Below are 15741 nucleotides of genomic sequence, written 5' to 3' on the forward strand. Positions count from 1 at the left end.
GCCTTAATTTTAGAATGTCTTTAATATGATTATAATACATTGAGAAATAATATAATAAATGAAACATTTATCAAAGGAGAAGAAGAAAGTCAAACCTTGAAAATCCCAAAACAATCCCCCAAATAGTTCCCCAAACTTTCCTGCAGAGATTCGCTCACCCATCATGGAATTGGCTCGCCAGCCATGCTTGGTCCTAACTCGGGTTTGCCTGGGGACGCTGAGCCCATTCGGAAAACAGGCTCCGTTGTGGCAGCTGGGGTCACCAGCACCACCGTTGTTGTTGTCGGTCTCGCCTTCGTTGGGGTCGGTGAAGTTGTTTTCGGTGGTGGTGGTGGGGTTGAAGTTGTTGTTGGCGGTGGTGGCGGGGATGAAGTTGTTTTCGGTGGTGGTGGTGGGGTTGAAGATGTTTTCGGTGGTGGTGGTGGGGTTGAAGATGTTTTCGGGGGTGGTGGCGGGGTTGAAGATGTTTTCGGGGGTGGTGGCGGGGATGAAGATGTTTTCGGGGGTGGTGGCGGGGTTGAAGATGTTTTCGGGGGTGGTGGCGGGGATGAAGTTGTTGTTGGCGGTGGTGACGGGGATGAAGTTGTTTTCGGTGGTGGTGGTGGGGTTGAAGTTGTCTTGGATGGTGGTGGTGGGGTTGAAGTTGTCGTGGGTGGTGGTGGCGGGGTTGAAGTTGTCTTGGGTGGTGGTGGTGGGGATGAAGTTGTCGTGGGTGGTGGTGGCGGCGTTGAAAAAGGTTTCGCAGATGTAGTAGTACTTGAGATTACGGTCTTCAAGGTTGTCATCGTTTGTGAAGGGGATGGTATGGACGTTGTAGAAGGTGGAGGTTCAGATGTTGTTGTTGAGGGTGTAGACGTTGTAGGACTTGAAAATGTGGATGTTGTAGCTTTGGGACTTGTTGAGGCAAAGAGGCTGTTTGATGATGAGAGACTCGTAGATTTAGAACTTATGATTGAGGATATAAATGTGTTTGATGGCGAGAAGGTCGTGGCTTCAGAAATCATCATAGAAGATGTGGATATTCCCGATGTTGAGGAAATCGTAGCTTTTAAACTTGTTATAGAAGATAATGACGTCGTAGCTCCTGAGCTTGCTGTAGTAGAGATTTTAGATGTCGTTATTGTGGAGGTTGCATGTCTAGATGAAGTTATTAATGTGGAGGCGATGGATGTTGGGGAGGTCAAAGCTTGAATCGTTGTCGGTGAGATCTTAGGTGTCGTTGCGATGGAGGTGGTCGATGCTGTCGACATGGTAGCTTTTGCTGTAGAGGACATCTCTGATGTTATGGGGTCTATAGTCGAACTCATAGAGATGGAAAGCCTAGATTCTGCTGTCACAGAGGTTACGGGATCTGAGGAGGCCGTATTTTTGAACGTTGATGTGAAGAAATTGATGCCACTGGAACTTTCTTTCTTCGATGTCATCGCTACAGAGGTAGCGATTTTTACGGATGTTGTAATTTCAGATGTTGTTCCAGATGAAGTGGCCGAACTTTCTTTCGTCGATGTCGCTGTAATAGAAGCTTTTGAGGATGCCGTAGCTTCAGTTGTTTCAGATGAAGCGATGGAGCTTTCTTTCGTTGATGTGGCTGTAGTAGAACTTGTGGAGGAAATGAAGTCATTGGATGTTGTAGAAGAAATCCTAGAAGTAGTTGGAAGAGTATTGGTAGGGCTTTGAGAGCTCGTCACAGGGGGTGTTTGAGGTTCCTCGAGGCTGGACGTCGCAGTCATGGACTCCGCTGTTGATTCGGGCTCGGCTCCAGAGGCAGCATTGGCAGCAGCATTAGCGGCAGCGCCTACTGCTGCACCGACACCAGCACCGGCTGCAGCTGCTCCGTTGACATTGTTATTGCTGTTACTGGTACCCTTGTTGTTGCTGTTCCCATCGCTGTTACTGCACCCTCTCTTATTCAAGGATCTTGAATGACACGATCCTGCATCTGAACCGCCTCCACCTGGATGCCCAAATAGCTTCTTGAGTGTGCTTCCAACTTTACTTGCAACGCTCGACGCGACATTCTTGGCTGCACCTGTAAGAGCACCACTTGCGTCCGTCACTCCTTGTTTGATAGGCTTTTTGGCGACCTGGGCAAAAGCTTTACCGGCGTCTTTCCCCAGAGCTGCTCGTCCTCCGGCAGCATCCAGACCAAGTTCACCAATTGTCTCAGCAGCTTCTCCTGCTGCCTCTGCATCCTTTCCAGTTGTTCCCGCATCTTCTCCTGCTGTTGCTGCATCTCCTGCTGGTTCCCCATTCTCTCCTGTTGATTCTGCATCTCCTCCTGTTATTCCTGGCTTAACGTCGGCAGGGTCTGGTTTGAAGAAATTGGGGTCTTCCATCCCCTGTTCAAAATGAGCTTTACCTCCGCTAATCTCATTCAAGGGCCTCAGACCTTTAGGGGCTTGAGGTGGTTGTTTGGGAGTCTCTGCATCTTTTCCTGTCGTACCTGCATCTTCTCCAGTTGTATCCGCATCTTCTCCCGCTGAGTCCCCATCTTCTCCGGTTGTATCTGCATCTTCTCCCGCTGAGTCCCCATTCTTTCCCGCTGATTCTGCATCTCCTCCCGTGGTTCCCGGCTCTGCGTCTGTGGGATCTGGTTTGAAGAAATTGGGGTCTTCCATTCCCTGCTCAAACTGAGCTTTACCTCCGCTAATCTCATTCAAGGGCCTCAGACCTTTAGGTGGTTGTTTAGGGCGAGGAAACCTTGCGGGCGGATCTTTCTCCATGGGGGATGGGGGTCCGTCATCAGTGAAAGGCTTACCATCCATGGGTGAGGGAGGTCGTGGAGGATCTTCTGGGGTCTTGGCATCCGGAACCTTGTCCTCTGGAGTCTCTCCTGGGGATTCATCCGGAGACTGCCCCGGGGGTTTGTCTTCTGAAGGGTTCTCATCCGTAGGGTCCACCCTGTGTGGGGTTTTGATATCTGAAGGCTTAAATCTTCTCGGCCCGTCCTCTCCTGGAGTAGTCTTGAAACTTGGAAGCTTGAAATTTGGAATCTTAACACTCGGAAGTCTGATTTTTGGGAGATTGAATTTCGGAGTTTTCCAATTATCGATCACTTTTTTGACAGCATAAGGAATTCCAGCCGCGAGTGGAGCCCCAAGAAATCCTAGATATGCTAGGTCGTGAGATGATGTCGGACTGGCACTGGAAAGGGTTGTCGAAGGCGCTGTTTGCTGAGTTGGTGAAACGGAAGACGTGAGCCCTGGAGATGTGTTGCCAGATTTAGATACTATCCGCGATGATGTGGTGGGCTCTTGGGACACATGTGTCGACGCCATTTGGGAAGATGCAGAAGTTGACGAAGCTAACATCGACGAAGCTAACATCGACGATGTTGATCCAGAGCTTGACGTCCCAGAGATTGATGAATCTGATGACGATGATATTGATCCAGAGTTTGACGACGTCTCAGATGTCAGGGAAGAGGTGACGGAAGATAGACTGCTGAGCACTGAGCTATCCAACAGCGATGCCGAAGTGGGCATAGAAGAGCTGCTGCCAATTGAAGAGCTGGATTCCGCTGACGTCGTTGACGGAGAAGTCTCTTGGGCAGCAATACTGTCAGAAAGTGGGGTCTCACTTGTCGTAGAATCTTCACTCGACATTGACGTCTCACTTGATGCCTGTGTTTGACTCGGGACAGGGTTCTCGCTGGAAAATGAAGACCCACTCGAATCTGGCGTTCCACTTGATAACGGTATCTCCGTTGATGCCGGTGTTCCATTTGATGTTGGCGTCCCTTTTGCATTATTTGATGCTAGTGCCCCGTTTGACGTTGGTGGGTTGTTTGATGATGGAGCCTTATTTGATGCTGGTACTACACTTGACACTTCTGCGTTACCTGACTGTAGTGCGCCGTTTGATGCTGGTGTCTCCGTTGATGCTGGCACCGCATTTGACGCTTCTGCGTTACTTGACTGTATTACGCCATTCGACGTTGGTGGACTGTTTGATGGGTTTGACCCACTTGAAGCTTCTGCATTACTCGATGCCGGTGCCTTGTTCGATACTAACGAACCGTTTGGAGATGATGTCCCACTCGGTGATGGGGTCTCATCCGAGGAAGGGGTCTCGTTTGATGGGAGGGCCTCATTAGATGATGGTGCTTGAGATACTGAAGCTGAGGCTTGCAAGGAGTTCAAATTTGACGTCGGTGTTCCATTGGATACCGATATCTCATTTGGTGAGGGGGTCTCATGTGAAGACTGTACCTGGGATGCTAAAGCGGAAGGTTGCAAAGGGACGGCGTCTGAAGCCGGTGCTCCGTTGGATGCCGAGTTCCCATCTGATGATGGGGATTTGTTTGAGGATGGGGTCTTATTTGAGGAGTTCTCATTGGAGGAGGGGATTCCATTTGAAGACTGTACTTGGGATGCTAAAGCCGTAGCTTTCAAAGAACCAGTACTTGAAGTAAGTGCTCCGCTGGATATCGAAGTCCCATCAGATGCTGGATAGTAATTTGATGATGGCACCTGGGTTGCCGAAGCTTGCAAGGTGTTAGTATTGGAGACCGGTGTCCCATTTGCTATCGAGATCCCACCAATTTCTGGTATCCCATTTGATGCCAGACTTTGAGGTGCTGACCCCGCAGCTGGCGCAGACTCAGGGATGTTCTGCGAGGATGGCGATTCTGCAACACCGAGAGCCGTAGTTAAGGATTCGTTAGAAGAGCCTGGAGCAGAAGGAGAGGCAACGGAAGAAGACAGCATAATAGGAGTGAACAGTATAGTGGGCTGTTGAGTAGACGGGATTGCGGGATGAGAAGGAATGAGGCTAGATGCTAGGCCCAATGAGCCAGTGTCAAAAGCCGACGGCCCCTGGGTGACCGAGGCTGAAGCCGCAGCTGCTGCTCCAGAGTCCTCTGAACTCATATGACCTGATGCTGATGTCAAAGTGGTCGAAGCTGTATTTCGTACAGATTTCGACGGTTCTGGGTCTGACACTGAAGCTGCCAGGTTTGTGGATGTCGTAGATTCCGGCTGTGCATCGGGATCTGACATCGTATTAGCAGGCCCAGAGGTAAGCAAAGGACCGCTGGCCTGGCCGCCGGATGATGAGGAAACTGCCCCAAGGCCTAGGGCAATGAGAGAACTTTGGGTGGTTGTGTTGGATGTATCAAGGCCTTGAGGAACAGCCGCTTGGTTAGGAACGTTAATGACTTGGCCTATTTGCAGATCGCTTGGGTTCACCCCTGGGTTAGCAGCTTCGATGGCGGCGGGAGTCGTCCCATATCTACTGGCAATGATCCAGAAGGTGTCACCTGCCTCAACTGTGACTTCTTTAGTACTCGTCGCGATCGTGCCGCCAGAGACGACTGCAACTACGAAGAGCCAACATGCTGCCAAAACAAAGGTGATACCTGAAGAAGTGCGCATCCTGGCGCGAAATGAAAGTGTAGAAGTGGAAGATACTGAAACAATGGCACATCTATCCAGAACTTGGCACGAAGTGAATGTATCACAGAACGTCACCAATTTCTTGGGTGTGAGCCCTGCGCGAAACTACAAGAGAAATAAAGCTTATACATGGACTGAGAATACTACAGAGCACCAAAATGAAAATTAAGATTGCCTCGTTGTCTACTTAGACAAAGTACTCATCAGTTGACGAGATTAAACCCCAAAGGCAACAAAAGGTTGTGATCAGCAAGTACTTTTGACGAATAGAAACAGAAGGTAACAAGAGCAAATATAGAACAAGAAGCCCACTTGTATGTGCATCGGCGACAGTGGCAGGCTTCCGACTTACTTGGAAGGCTTTGTTGAGGAAATCTGACCCCAGTCGTTATTGATAACCTAATTCGTACTAGCGCTAGAGCGGCGGTCCACAAAGCAGTGTTCCGAGCCACCGCCTGCATCTCGAGCGTTCTGCATCTACAACCGACGACAATTACTTCGCAAAGCCATGATACGGACTGATTTGGATCGTGGTGAGTCTAAGCTCTGGAGCCTTCGGAGTGTGATCTACCCTTCCAGCAGCAAGCGTTCGCAACAGCAATAAACCGGCAGCAGCCTGCTATTAGGTTAGAATGGTCGAGCATAGTATGCCACTTGACCGTCAGGTTTTATGGGTGATCAACAGTGGCGCCAAGGAGCAGGTAGGCTCGTACGTGTCTTCCGCCCACTCAACCACCCAGCCACGTTTTCTTGGCCAAAGTGGCCAGAGTAAAACTGCAAATCAGTCGAGCAAAATCAAGTAAGGTGGCTGTACTAACCCATGAGCTTCTTTTCTACCAGAGACAAACTCTTCCTCGAGCGATTCCTTTGTCACTGCTTGCGTAGAAGATGAGTACTTGTAGCGCCACGCAAGCGCAGACATGCGCCCTACGAGAAGCTGGAAGCTAATGACATTCGGCGCCGACAGCATGGCGCCACCTACGGCCCCACTTGTTGATGCGCACCAACGTGGATGTAGACACCTTCAGAAGTAAGATGAAGTTGGTACTCCTTGCACACCGAGTGATCAAAGAATGGACGGCTTTGTCATCAAGGTCTCTTACGCTACCGATGGCGAGTCAAGCGTCACCAAGCTTGGCGAGGCAACCCTGAAGGTCAGTAGTGTCATCAGAAATTCTTAGCATCGTGGCAGTCAGTAAGGAAGTAGACCACTTGCTATGCAGCCGTACCTGGCCGCCCCAAGACAAGACATTCTTGCCAAACCTCGCTTTCGCTCTCGAGGGCGCACTGGTACCAAGACTGGTACCAAACTCTCGTCAAACACTGCAAACAGTATCATATTGAGGGCCACAGCATCTCTGAAATCAAACTGTGTCAAGGCTTACTGTAGCCTCTTCTCACCCTGACTGGGCGTTTGCATAGCCTCGCGATCATCTCGGGCTAGCCGGTGAGGTTCTAGCTGCTGGTACAAAGCATCCTCAGTGTACCCGGCTACTCTGTAGGCCGGTATACGTGACTGCTCTGCGGTCAGTCAATGCTCATTGTATACATTTCACATTTCACTGGAGATTTCGAATGTCATTCTGGTGTGTCATGTTTTATCATCTGCACAAAGGGAACGGAAGGTGCGGCGTAGAAAGGGACCTCCATGTTCCGTCAGCCCTAAAAATGATTACATCATGTCGGCAGCCAATCAAATTATTTTTTTTGCACAGCCCGGGTTCGGTCTGCTAGTCAATTTGTCATGCCGCCCTCGCCGAAACAGGTTTGCCTTCTTTATCTCACGCAGTTCGAAGGCCTTCTGAGTAGCATTGAACTGAGTAATATACATCTTTCTTCTCTCAAGCTTGGTGAACATAACCTTCTGCGTGTAATCTATACTGACCTACTCGAACTACAGCCCCTACTTTCCCATACGATTGCGACGCCACCATTAGGACTTCTATAACAACAAGCACGGCAAGGCTATACTATACAGCATATCCCATTTGTACAGTGCCATTCGCATGTCGAACCCCTACTATGGCCAAGGGCAGCCCAACGGCTATAACCCAGCAGGTAACTCTGGCGGAAGATACGAGCCCGACTACACCCCCGCCAACAACAACAACAGCAATAACAACAACAACTACGCGCCATCGCCGGACATGAGCAACGGCAGACGCTACGACCTCGAACCCCGGACCCGGCGCGACCACCGCAAAGCCCCCCGCTACGCCTCGAGCAGCAGCTCGGGCTCCTCGTCCGAAGACGAGCGCCCGGCCCACCGCTCCGCGAAGAAGGGCGCCGCCCACAAGGATCCGTCGTCGTCGTCGTCGAACCGGCTCGACAAGGCCAAGGAGCATTTCTCGACGTCGGACCGGGGGGTCGGCGCGGGCATGATCGGCGCGGTGGCGGGGGCCGTCATCGCGCAGGAGGCGGCGCAGAGGAACGGGAAGGGCAGTATCGGGGCGACGATTGCGGGGTTGGTGCTTGGTGGCTTGGCGGGGAATGCGTTGGAGAGGGGGTATGATAAGTGAGTTTTTGATTCTTTGTTGTGGGTGGAGGGAGGAGGGGATGGATGAATGAATGAATGGGAAGGGAAGACGGCTTGGCGAGAAGGGGGAGGGGAAGGGGCGAGTTTCGGGTATGATTGCTGACGAGTGGATTCGTGTAGGAAGCATGAGGAGAAGAGAGCAGTCACCGAGAAGTCTTCCGATAGGCGAAGGAATCATCGATCGTAGGCGCGAGTATGTTTGATGGTCGTCTCATGATGTTGAATAGGTAAAGGCGTGATTACGAGGAACACGGTTTGTTTTCGGGTTGTTTTGGGGAAATATTTCTCGCTCGTGTATATGTGACCACCTACTTGTATACTATTTCATACTGCTACAGAATCCGCGGCTTGCTATTGGAACATCTAGGCCTGTTTCTTTCTGAAGAGCATATTTGCCTAATGAAAGGAAAAATTGCGCTACTCAATGGTGAGAAGAGGTACTAAAAGGATCGTGCAAGTGTAGCATCAGACCCTTGCCGCATCCATGACAGATCTAGGCCAAGCTTGATGCCAGATCGATGACAGTCCGAAGGCCACGGTTCCCATGCTGGCGCGGTTCCGGATCTGAAACTGTCTCCTATTGAGAGTTCGTGCATTTTGCTACAATATCGTAAGCACCACAGGTATGTTCGATGATTTGACTCATGAAATTTCTCTACTTGATAGAATGCACGTCTCTTTCACGAAAGGTAAAGCTTCAAAAGACAAGATGTAGTTATGGCACGATTCTCAGAGCTCTTTTGGCAAGGGGTTACCACTCTATTCTGAACAGATGAACAAGGCCAGCAGAAAACAAAGTGATGGACGCTGTGGCTAATTCGAACCCACTTTGAACTTGGAAGCGAAATAGAAGCTCGTTCTCTCCTCCACCACAACACTTGCGACTTTAGTGTCTACCCCTCATCATCTTTGCCAAATTCTGAAAAGCGTCCCTCCTCTTGTCGATGATCTCGTTGAAAGTGTCTGCCGGACCGATAGATCCAACGACGACTTGGTCACTTCCGGAGTCGAGACCTTGGTACGTTTCATCTACGTATGCGCGCACTGGCATACCGAGCTGTCGTCCGCTTTCATGGCCCATGTAGTCGTGCAATTCCGCTTGTGGACGTCAGCCCTATCGCAAGTACTTGGCCTCCGGACGAACGTGGACATACTTTGTACAGGAGGAGGCAATAGTTCAATGACCTTGACAGATGAGTCACGGAGCTGCTCGCGGAGACAGTAGATGAATGAGTTCAAGGCAGCCTTGGAGGCACAGTAGGCGGGAAGGGGAGCTGCGGGGACGATGGCGAGGTTGGAACTCGTGCTGGGCTTGTCAGTAGACCAGTTTGGGTTTGGTGGGGTGGAGCGAAAGGTACTATATCAAGCTCGTCTCGGTGTCCTTGCTCATGAGGAAGGGCAGAAACTTCACCGTCAGATCCACGAAGCAGGAGAAGTTGGTGGTGATCTCGGAGTGGAAAGCGGACAAGTCAACTTTCGCTGGCTGTGCGAGGTTGACCTGGCTTTGGACTCCGGCGTTCAGGAAGACGCAGTCCAGCTCGGGGTAGGTGTGTGTGATGCTATTGTAGATGGCTGTAAGAACATTGGTGTCATAGTAGCCTAGAGGACAAGCGAGGGAGGGGGGGGAACCAACTCTCTCACGAACGCGTCCATGTTCTGCCGATCGGTAATGTCAAACTTTGCGGCACTGGCCTTGTCTTTGCCATGTCTGTGGACGAAGTCATCGAGCCTGTCTTGTCTGCGGCCCACCGCGATGACTTTAGAGCCTTCCTGGACAAGACGGTCGGCCATTGCGGCACCGATGCCAGATGTAGCACCGACCATGAGGACGTGTTTGTATTGGAAAGGCATTTCTTGGATAGGTTTCCTTGTGTTTGAGTAAATTGGATGAGCGAAATGTTTGGGAGAGACTCATCTCTTATACACGATTCTTGTGGCTCTCGGTCGGCTTTAGAGTGGAGTCACATGATAATAACGGAACACCTACGCTTTCGGGCATAGTCAGATTCTATCGCCGACTACCTTAAGTCCGCGCTGTGTGGGGCAGCCTCCATGCGCAGGCTCTTGAATCTCGGCGGCATAGCAGGTCAAAGCAGCCTTTCCCGTCTTGACATCCGGGTCTGGGAGTCTTGCTCCTTATGGTACCTGTTGTAGCGGTGTGAGTGAGCGAAATCATGGTGTACCGTGGCAAACCCTCCAAAGCTTGCCTGCGGTGTAGAAAGAGGAAGCTCCGTGTAAGCTCCCAAATGCCTGACCAAGTCTCTTTTCTCACTGACGAGACATCAGTGTGATCTCCAAAGAGACTCCTGTGGTCAATGCATCAGAGCGACCCATATTTGCTCCGGCTATCGTGATACCGAGCAGCTGAGAGTCCGCGACGAAACCCAGGCGACCAGGCAGAAAGCGTTGAGCTGTAGTTCAAAACCCGTCCCGCGCACTTTGGCTACCACTATTCAAGATAGGGCGAGGAACGCATTCTTTTTTCATTATGTATCCGGCTTCTCAAAAACCTATGATGTCCTAGAACCTCTCTACGAACATTCTCCATCGGACAGACCCCTGATTGCGAGTGTTGATGCCGTCAGCTTAGCGTTCTTCTCTTTCCAATTCGATTGCGAACAGGCTTCGCATATTTCTCGAGAAAAGTACCTATCTGCTCTGCCGCTGCTAAACAAAGCACTCCGTAGCCCTGAGTCGGCGACGAGTGACTCAACACTCTCAGCAGTGCTCCTCCTCGACCTTTTTGAAAAAATCACGAACAACAATCCTCGATCGATCGGTTCCTGGATGAGTCATATCAACGGTGCTCTTGCCCTGGTCGAGATGCGTGAGAGCCCGCTGCTCCAAGACTATACGGGTCACCGGCTGTCAGCACGCCTGAGCACCAATCTTCTCATCAGCTGCGTCTCGGCAAATTCTCCAGTGCCGCCTGCGTTGATCAGACTTCGCTCTGATCTTGAGCCCTTCTTAAATAAGGATGATCCGAAATGGCGGCTCTCCGGCCTGGTGGTCAAATATGCTAATCTAAAAGGGGCCATTCAAGATGGGTGCCTTCTCAGCTTCGAGATCATCGCTCGCGCGACCGAGCTTGACCACGAATTTGTGTCGCTTGGAAAGCATATGGCTTCAACATGGCTTTACAATACGACATATCTAGAAGAAATATCGGAACGAGTGTTCGAGAAACGTTACGATACGTATCCAGATCATCTCGTTACTCAGGGGTGGAACGTTCTCCGGGTCATGAGGATCCTATTGAATGACATAATACGCACACACCGCGTCTCCCCAGACACAGGGCCTTTTAACAACGGCTCTTCTCCCCGCAACTCAGCCATCGCGACTGGCTACATCAACGGCATAGCGAAAGATATCTGTGCCACTGCGCCTCAATTCACAGAGCACGAAAGCCCCACACCGAGGAGCAAGACCTACTCCACGACCCAGAGATTACGATGCTACACTCTGCTCTTCCCACTCTACGTCGCTGGATTACATGCTAGCTCCACAACCCAAATCAAGGCATGGATCATCCAGCAACTGCGGTTCATGTCCGACGAGATGGGCATTCGGAACGCGAGCGTCGTCGCACAGATTTTGGGACAGAATGGCGGAACTTGTCCCTGGGATGTGTATGCCGTGCTTGGAAGTTATGCGTTTGCTGCTTAGATTGTACGAGCCATGTAGGATTGTGCGAAGAAGAGTCTTGATCGTAGACGGGGAGGCGGAGCTCTAGATGAAACGAATCATCGTTGGAAATTTATCGTAAAGAGCAGGAAAAAGCCTATGATCGAATGCCCTAATATTCTGGCACCTCGAATGTCACTGCGCGGCCTCTAGTGCCACACGGTTGTTTTGCTTGGCGTGCCGTGCGCGTTACTGCGCTAAACCTACTGTGGGAGTGTGATTGGTTCAATTTGATTACACAATCACTTCTGTGTTCGCCTTTGCGCTGTTGCCTCAGTCCCTCCAAGTGCTAAGCTCGCTAAGCCCCTTCGGGTTAGCAGGTTCTGCTTACTACGGAAGTAGCACATTTGTCATTCTAGCCAGCTTGCAGAATCTGCAAACACTCTGAGCAGCATCACATTGTCTCTCATGGTCGTCGCGATAACAAAGTTCGCCTGCATTGTTGAGAGACCAAGCACTTCCATAGCATGCCTGTTTGCATGCATAGAAGGATTCCCTGTCAAGTTAGAGTGGGATTTTCAGCACAGTGCCACTAGTCTCAAGTAGGCATCAATCCAGCTTGACACCTAGACTTCACAGCCTACATTCTACCCTTCTGGCACCTACGTTGACCATTAACCTTAGGCAACAGCCCCCACGGCAAAATTCGCAGCGAGACACTACGGATACAATCCTTCCTTCATCACAGCAGTTCGTCAGCATTCGAAACTCTCCACTGCATTCGACGTAACCATGGGCACTCGCGGATACAGAATCATCAAATTCAAAGGTCGTTTCTGGATCTTCTACAATAATTATGACAGCTATCCTGATGGTCTTGGAAAGTCACTGGTGAATGGTGTCCCAGTGGATCCTGAAGAGTATCAGAAGTGGCTCCAGTCTCAGCGCGACTTCTTCGCCAAATGGGACTCGCTACTACAGAAACTCTTGATCATCCAGCCTGAGGATATGCACCAGCTCCACGAAAATGAACCTTACAGGCCTATCTTCCACGCTGCATTTGATGACAGGTTACCGCAAGATGCCCCACCCTTTTATGCATCGGGGTTCGGTGACGGCTACATCGAATGGACCTACACCATCGACCTCGACCGAGAAGTCTTCTCTGTTGATAGCGGTGCCCACTTCCGCCTGAAACATATCCCCCGAAATGATGAGTGGATTAAGGCGCTCTTTCTTGACACCGAGGGCAATCGATTTTTGCTACCACAACTTCTTCCTGCAGATTCAATCGCTACTTTGTCGTTAGACCCGCCAAGCTTTACAGTCTCCACAGAATATGAGACGTTGCAGACGAGACTAGTCAGACCCAAGAGCCTTGATCACATCCCGCGCTCCTGCCTCACCGGACCTCGACTTCGGTGGATGTTGTTCGACTTCTTCCAACAATCACAGCAACGAGATCTTTGTGTCACTTTACTTGGCTGGCAAGCCCAAGATTTGCCGTTCCGTGAGCTTGCGTTTTTTATCCTCTGCCTTGCTGCTGGTGGCGAAAATCTTGCTCTAGTGGCTCAACGCCACGCCCAAAAGCCGTATGGCGAGGGTTTGTACCTCGGAATGGTAACAGACAACGAGTCTGAGGGCGATCCAGAGTTGGCATCTTCGTTAGGGGTCGGGTATCACATGGATGGCTTACCGGAGGGCTCCGCCCCAGAGGAAACCAAGTACTGGTTCGAGGGAGCCTTGATCTGTCTAACACCGCAGCTGGACTACCCTGGCGTTTTTGAAAAGGCCATCGCCAATGCTATAGAGTATGGACGTGCCAACTGTACCCAAAAATCCTTCAATGCAGTCCTCATATCAATTGAGCATCTGGTTCTGATCAAGTCAAGGCCAGATGGGAGCGTTGATCATACGGAACTCATGCCCCTGGTATCTATTAACACTAACCTTTCCAAAGACTCTCGGGCGAGATATGGCGATCAAGCGCTTGACGCATTCTATGATGCAAGATTTACCAAGAATATCAAAAAGATCGACGAAGATTTCGACACAACGGATGTTGAGCGAGTCAGGCAACATGTAGGCCAGCAGGATGGTAAGAGCAAATGTGTTGAAGACAGTAACGAAGACGTGAAAAGCGAGGAGCATGGTCATGAAGGGAAAATCGAGGAGGGAACGAAAGATGTTTACGTAGAAGCGAAAGGAGAGGATAAAGATACGGTGAAAGAGTCTGAGGAAACTGAAACGAACGAAGAAGATGCGAGAACGAGCGACGGAGGGAGCGACGAAGGGAGCGAATACGAGGTGGAGCTAATCCAAAAGGCTCCAGTGACGAAGGCTTTGATAAAGAATTCCTTCGTGGCTTTGATCCAATTCTTCGAAGCTACAACCCTTGAGACTCTGCGACTAACCCAAGCGAACGAAGCACGACTACCAGAAGAGATCTGTGAGATGGTGTTGCGCAATGTGTCGGATATTAGAACTTACAATTCGTGCCTGAAAGTTTCTAGGAGGTTTCGACGTATTTGTCAACAAAGACCCCTAGTCATGGAGAACATAGTATTTCTCGAGCCTTTGCCTAACGATCCAGCTCTTTTGATCCCGAAGGGTGAGGATAAGGGTACACAGGACCCTCAGCCTTCTCCTGACTTCCTCGCAGTGGAGGTATTCTCGGACCGGCAGATGGAAGTTTGGCTTCACTCAGGCGGTGGCCTTGGTGATGGGCTAGAATGTCTCGTTGTTGCGGGATATGAATGGAATAGAAAGACGTATGTCGCCAATGAAAGTGTTCGATTTCGAGGGTTGCGTGTCTCAACACCTAGGGCCGGCAAAGCCCGCAAGCGCAAGAGACGTGCAGCATGGTGAGTTGATCAAAACATACATTCCTCCATCTTGCTCGCGGTTGGTCCTTGTTCGTGACTGGACGTCATTTCATATAAATTCCCAACATATCGTCTCGAGAGTCTGACAGGAGCACATGTTACAAACGGTGGACTGAGCTGACAAAACACTGCAGGCGTCACGTTGAGGAATCTTCGTCGTATGGCTCTGAGGGCACCCCATGGGGAAGCGTCATTGATGCATACGAAATTGACACTGAAAGCGAGACGTCAACGTGAGTGGAGTTCATCTTGTCGCCTGAAAATCTATATCATTTTGTTCATGCAAGAGCTCCACTCCCAGCGACTGTCCAAATTGGTCCTCAAGCTTTTCTAGATAATGCTGACTTCTCTGCAACAGACTCGGACAGTTCTGGAAAGATGCCACACGGGCCCTAAAGCATTTCGTACGAAAGACTGAGGAGCCAGCCTGGACCCTTCCCCCAAACACCTTGTGCTACTTTGGCACACAAGAAAGCTTCAGTCAAGAAGCAATGAAATTTCACTACCTCTACCTACGTGTGAAGAGAACGAGCAAGTATTGGGACGATCTTTGGGATGACATCATCCGCGAGGCTAGCGAAAATCTAGACCATACCGACGACGGCAAAATTAAACACGACAACTATCCAGAGGGTGAGGTGATAGGCGCTGACGACCCATACGTCATTCTTGCAATTGGAATGGAGGTACGCTTGTTTAGATGGGAGCAAGGTTTTGACGATTCGGTGGATGAAGGAGCAAGGAGGAAGAAGTCACCTTCCAGCACCTTGAGAGAATTGAATCCGGGAAAGATCTTGAGTCTCTGCGAGAAGACCGACAGAGAGGAGATTGAGAAGTTCCTGGACATGGCTGAACAGCACAAGGAGACGATCAAGGCAAGAATCTCTGAGAAGTGTGGACGGGAGTTAAAATGGTCCACATAGTGGGTGATTGAGACTCAGGCGAGGGTTGACAATTTTGGCGTAGTTGGTGTTGTCGGATCATGATATATGAGCTCTTGACCGTTCATTGGCTGGCATGGATATGGCCGACTGGTCTTCAAATACTTGGTTTGAGGCCGAGAAGCTGGGGGTTGCTATTACTGGTCACCTTCGGGTTCTAGACGAGAATGGCAAAAACAGCAGGCTTTGACAACACCGAGATACCAAAACCCATGATCGCACCACCAAGCCTGCTAAGATGCTTTACATACTTGATACAAGACCTCACGAACTATCGTCCCCGTCCGCTGCACCCTCACGTCCTCGATGATGCCTGGGTACCTGAAGGTACCTTGGACAAACATGCCAATAATAAT

The 15741-nt window shown here is 50.4% G+C and overlaps 5 protein-coding genes across 5 annotated transcripts; 3 read left to right on the top strand and 2 right to left on the bottom strand.

Moving 5' to 3' along the window:
- Nucleotides 1-161: 161 nt before the first annotated feature.
- HO133_003821 (uncharacterized protein) lies at nt 162-5375 on the bottom strand (the record flags this gene model as incomplete). Its single annotated transcript, XM_037294743.1, is given in 3 exon segments — nt 162-217; nt 264-756; nt 768-5375. 3 exon segments carry the CDS (start codon nt 5373-5375, stop codon nt 162-164), a joined length of 5157 nt encoding a protein of 1718 aa, XP_037149431.1.
- A 2027-nt stretch (nt 5376-7402) lies between these two features.
- HO133_003822 (uncharacterized protein) lies at nt 7403-8119 on the top strand (the record flags this gene model as incomplete). Its single annotated transcript, XM_037294744.1, has 2 exons — nt 7403-7911; nt 8053-8119. The coding sequence occupies 2 exons, from the start codon at nt 7403-7405 to the stop codon at nt 8117-8119; spliced, it is 576 nt and encodes a 191-aa protein (XP_037149432.1).
- Nucleotides 8120-8818: 699 nt separating this feature from the next.
- HO133_003823 (uncharacterized protein) lies at nt 8819-9783 on the bottom strand (the record flags this gene model as incomplete). The annotated part of the gene is made up of 4 exons (XM_037294745.1): nt 8819-9030; nt 9087-9238; nt 9291-9491; nt 9566-9783. The coding sequence occupies 4 exons, from the start codon at nt 9781-9783 to the stop codon at nt 8819-8821; spliced, it is 783 nt and encodes a 260-aa protein (XP_037149433.1).
- A 323-nt stretch (nt 9784-10106) lies between these two features.
- Nucleotides 10107-11601, top strand: HO133_003824 (uncharacterized protein; the record flags this gene model as incomplete). The annotated part of the gene is made up of 2 exons (XM_037294746.1): nt 10107-10166; nt 10219-11601. The coding sequence occupies 2 exons, from the start codon at nt 10107-10109 to the stop codon at nt 11599-11601; spliced, it is 1443 nt and encodes a 480-aa protein (XP_037149434.1).
- Nucleotides 11602-12351: 750 nt separating this feature from the next.
- On the top strand, nt 12352-15367 carry HO133_003825 (uncharacterized protein; the record flags this gene model as incomplete). The annotated part of the gene is made up of 3 exons (XM_037294747.1): nt 12352-14423; nt 14579-14677; nt 14803-15367. The coding sequence occupies 3 exons, from the start codon at nt 12352-12354 to the stop codon at nt 15365-15367; spliced, it is 2736 nt and encodes a 911-aa protein (XP_037149435.1).
- Nucleotides 15368-15741: the final 374 nt, after the last annotated feature.

Source organism: Letharia lupina (assembly GCF_014066315.1).
Source record: "Letharia lupina isolate WasteWater1 chromosome Unknown contig_18, whole genome shotgun sequence".
Classification (NCBI taxonomy): domain Eukaryota; kingdom Fungi; phylum Ascomycota; class Lecanoromycetes; order Lecanorales; family Parmeliaceae; genus Letharia; species Letharia lupina.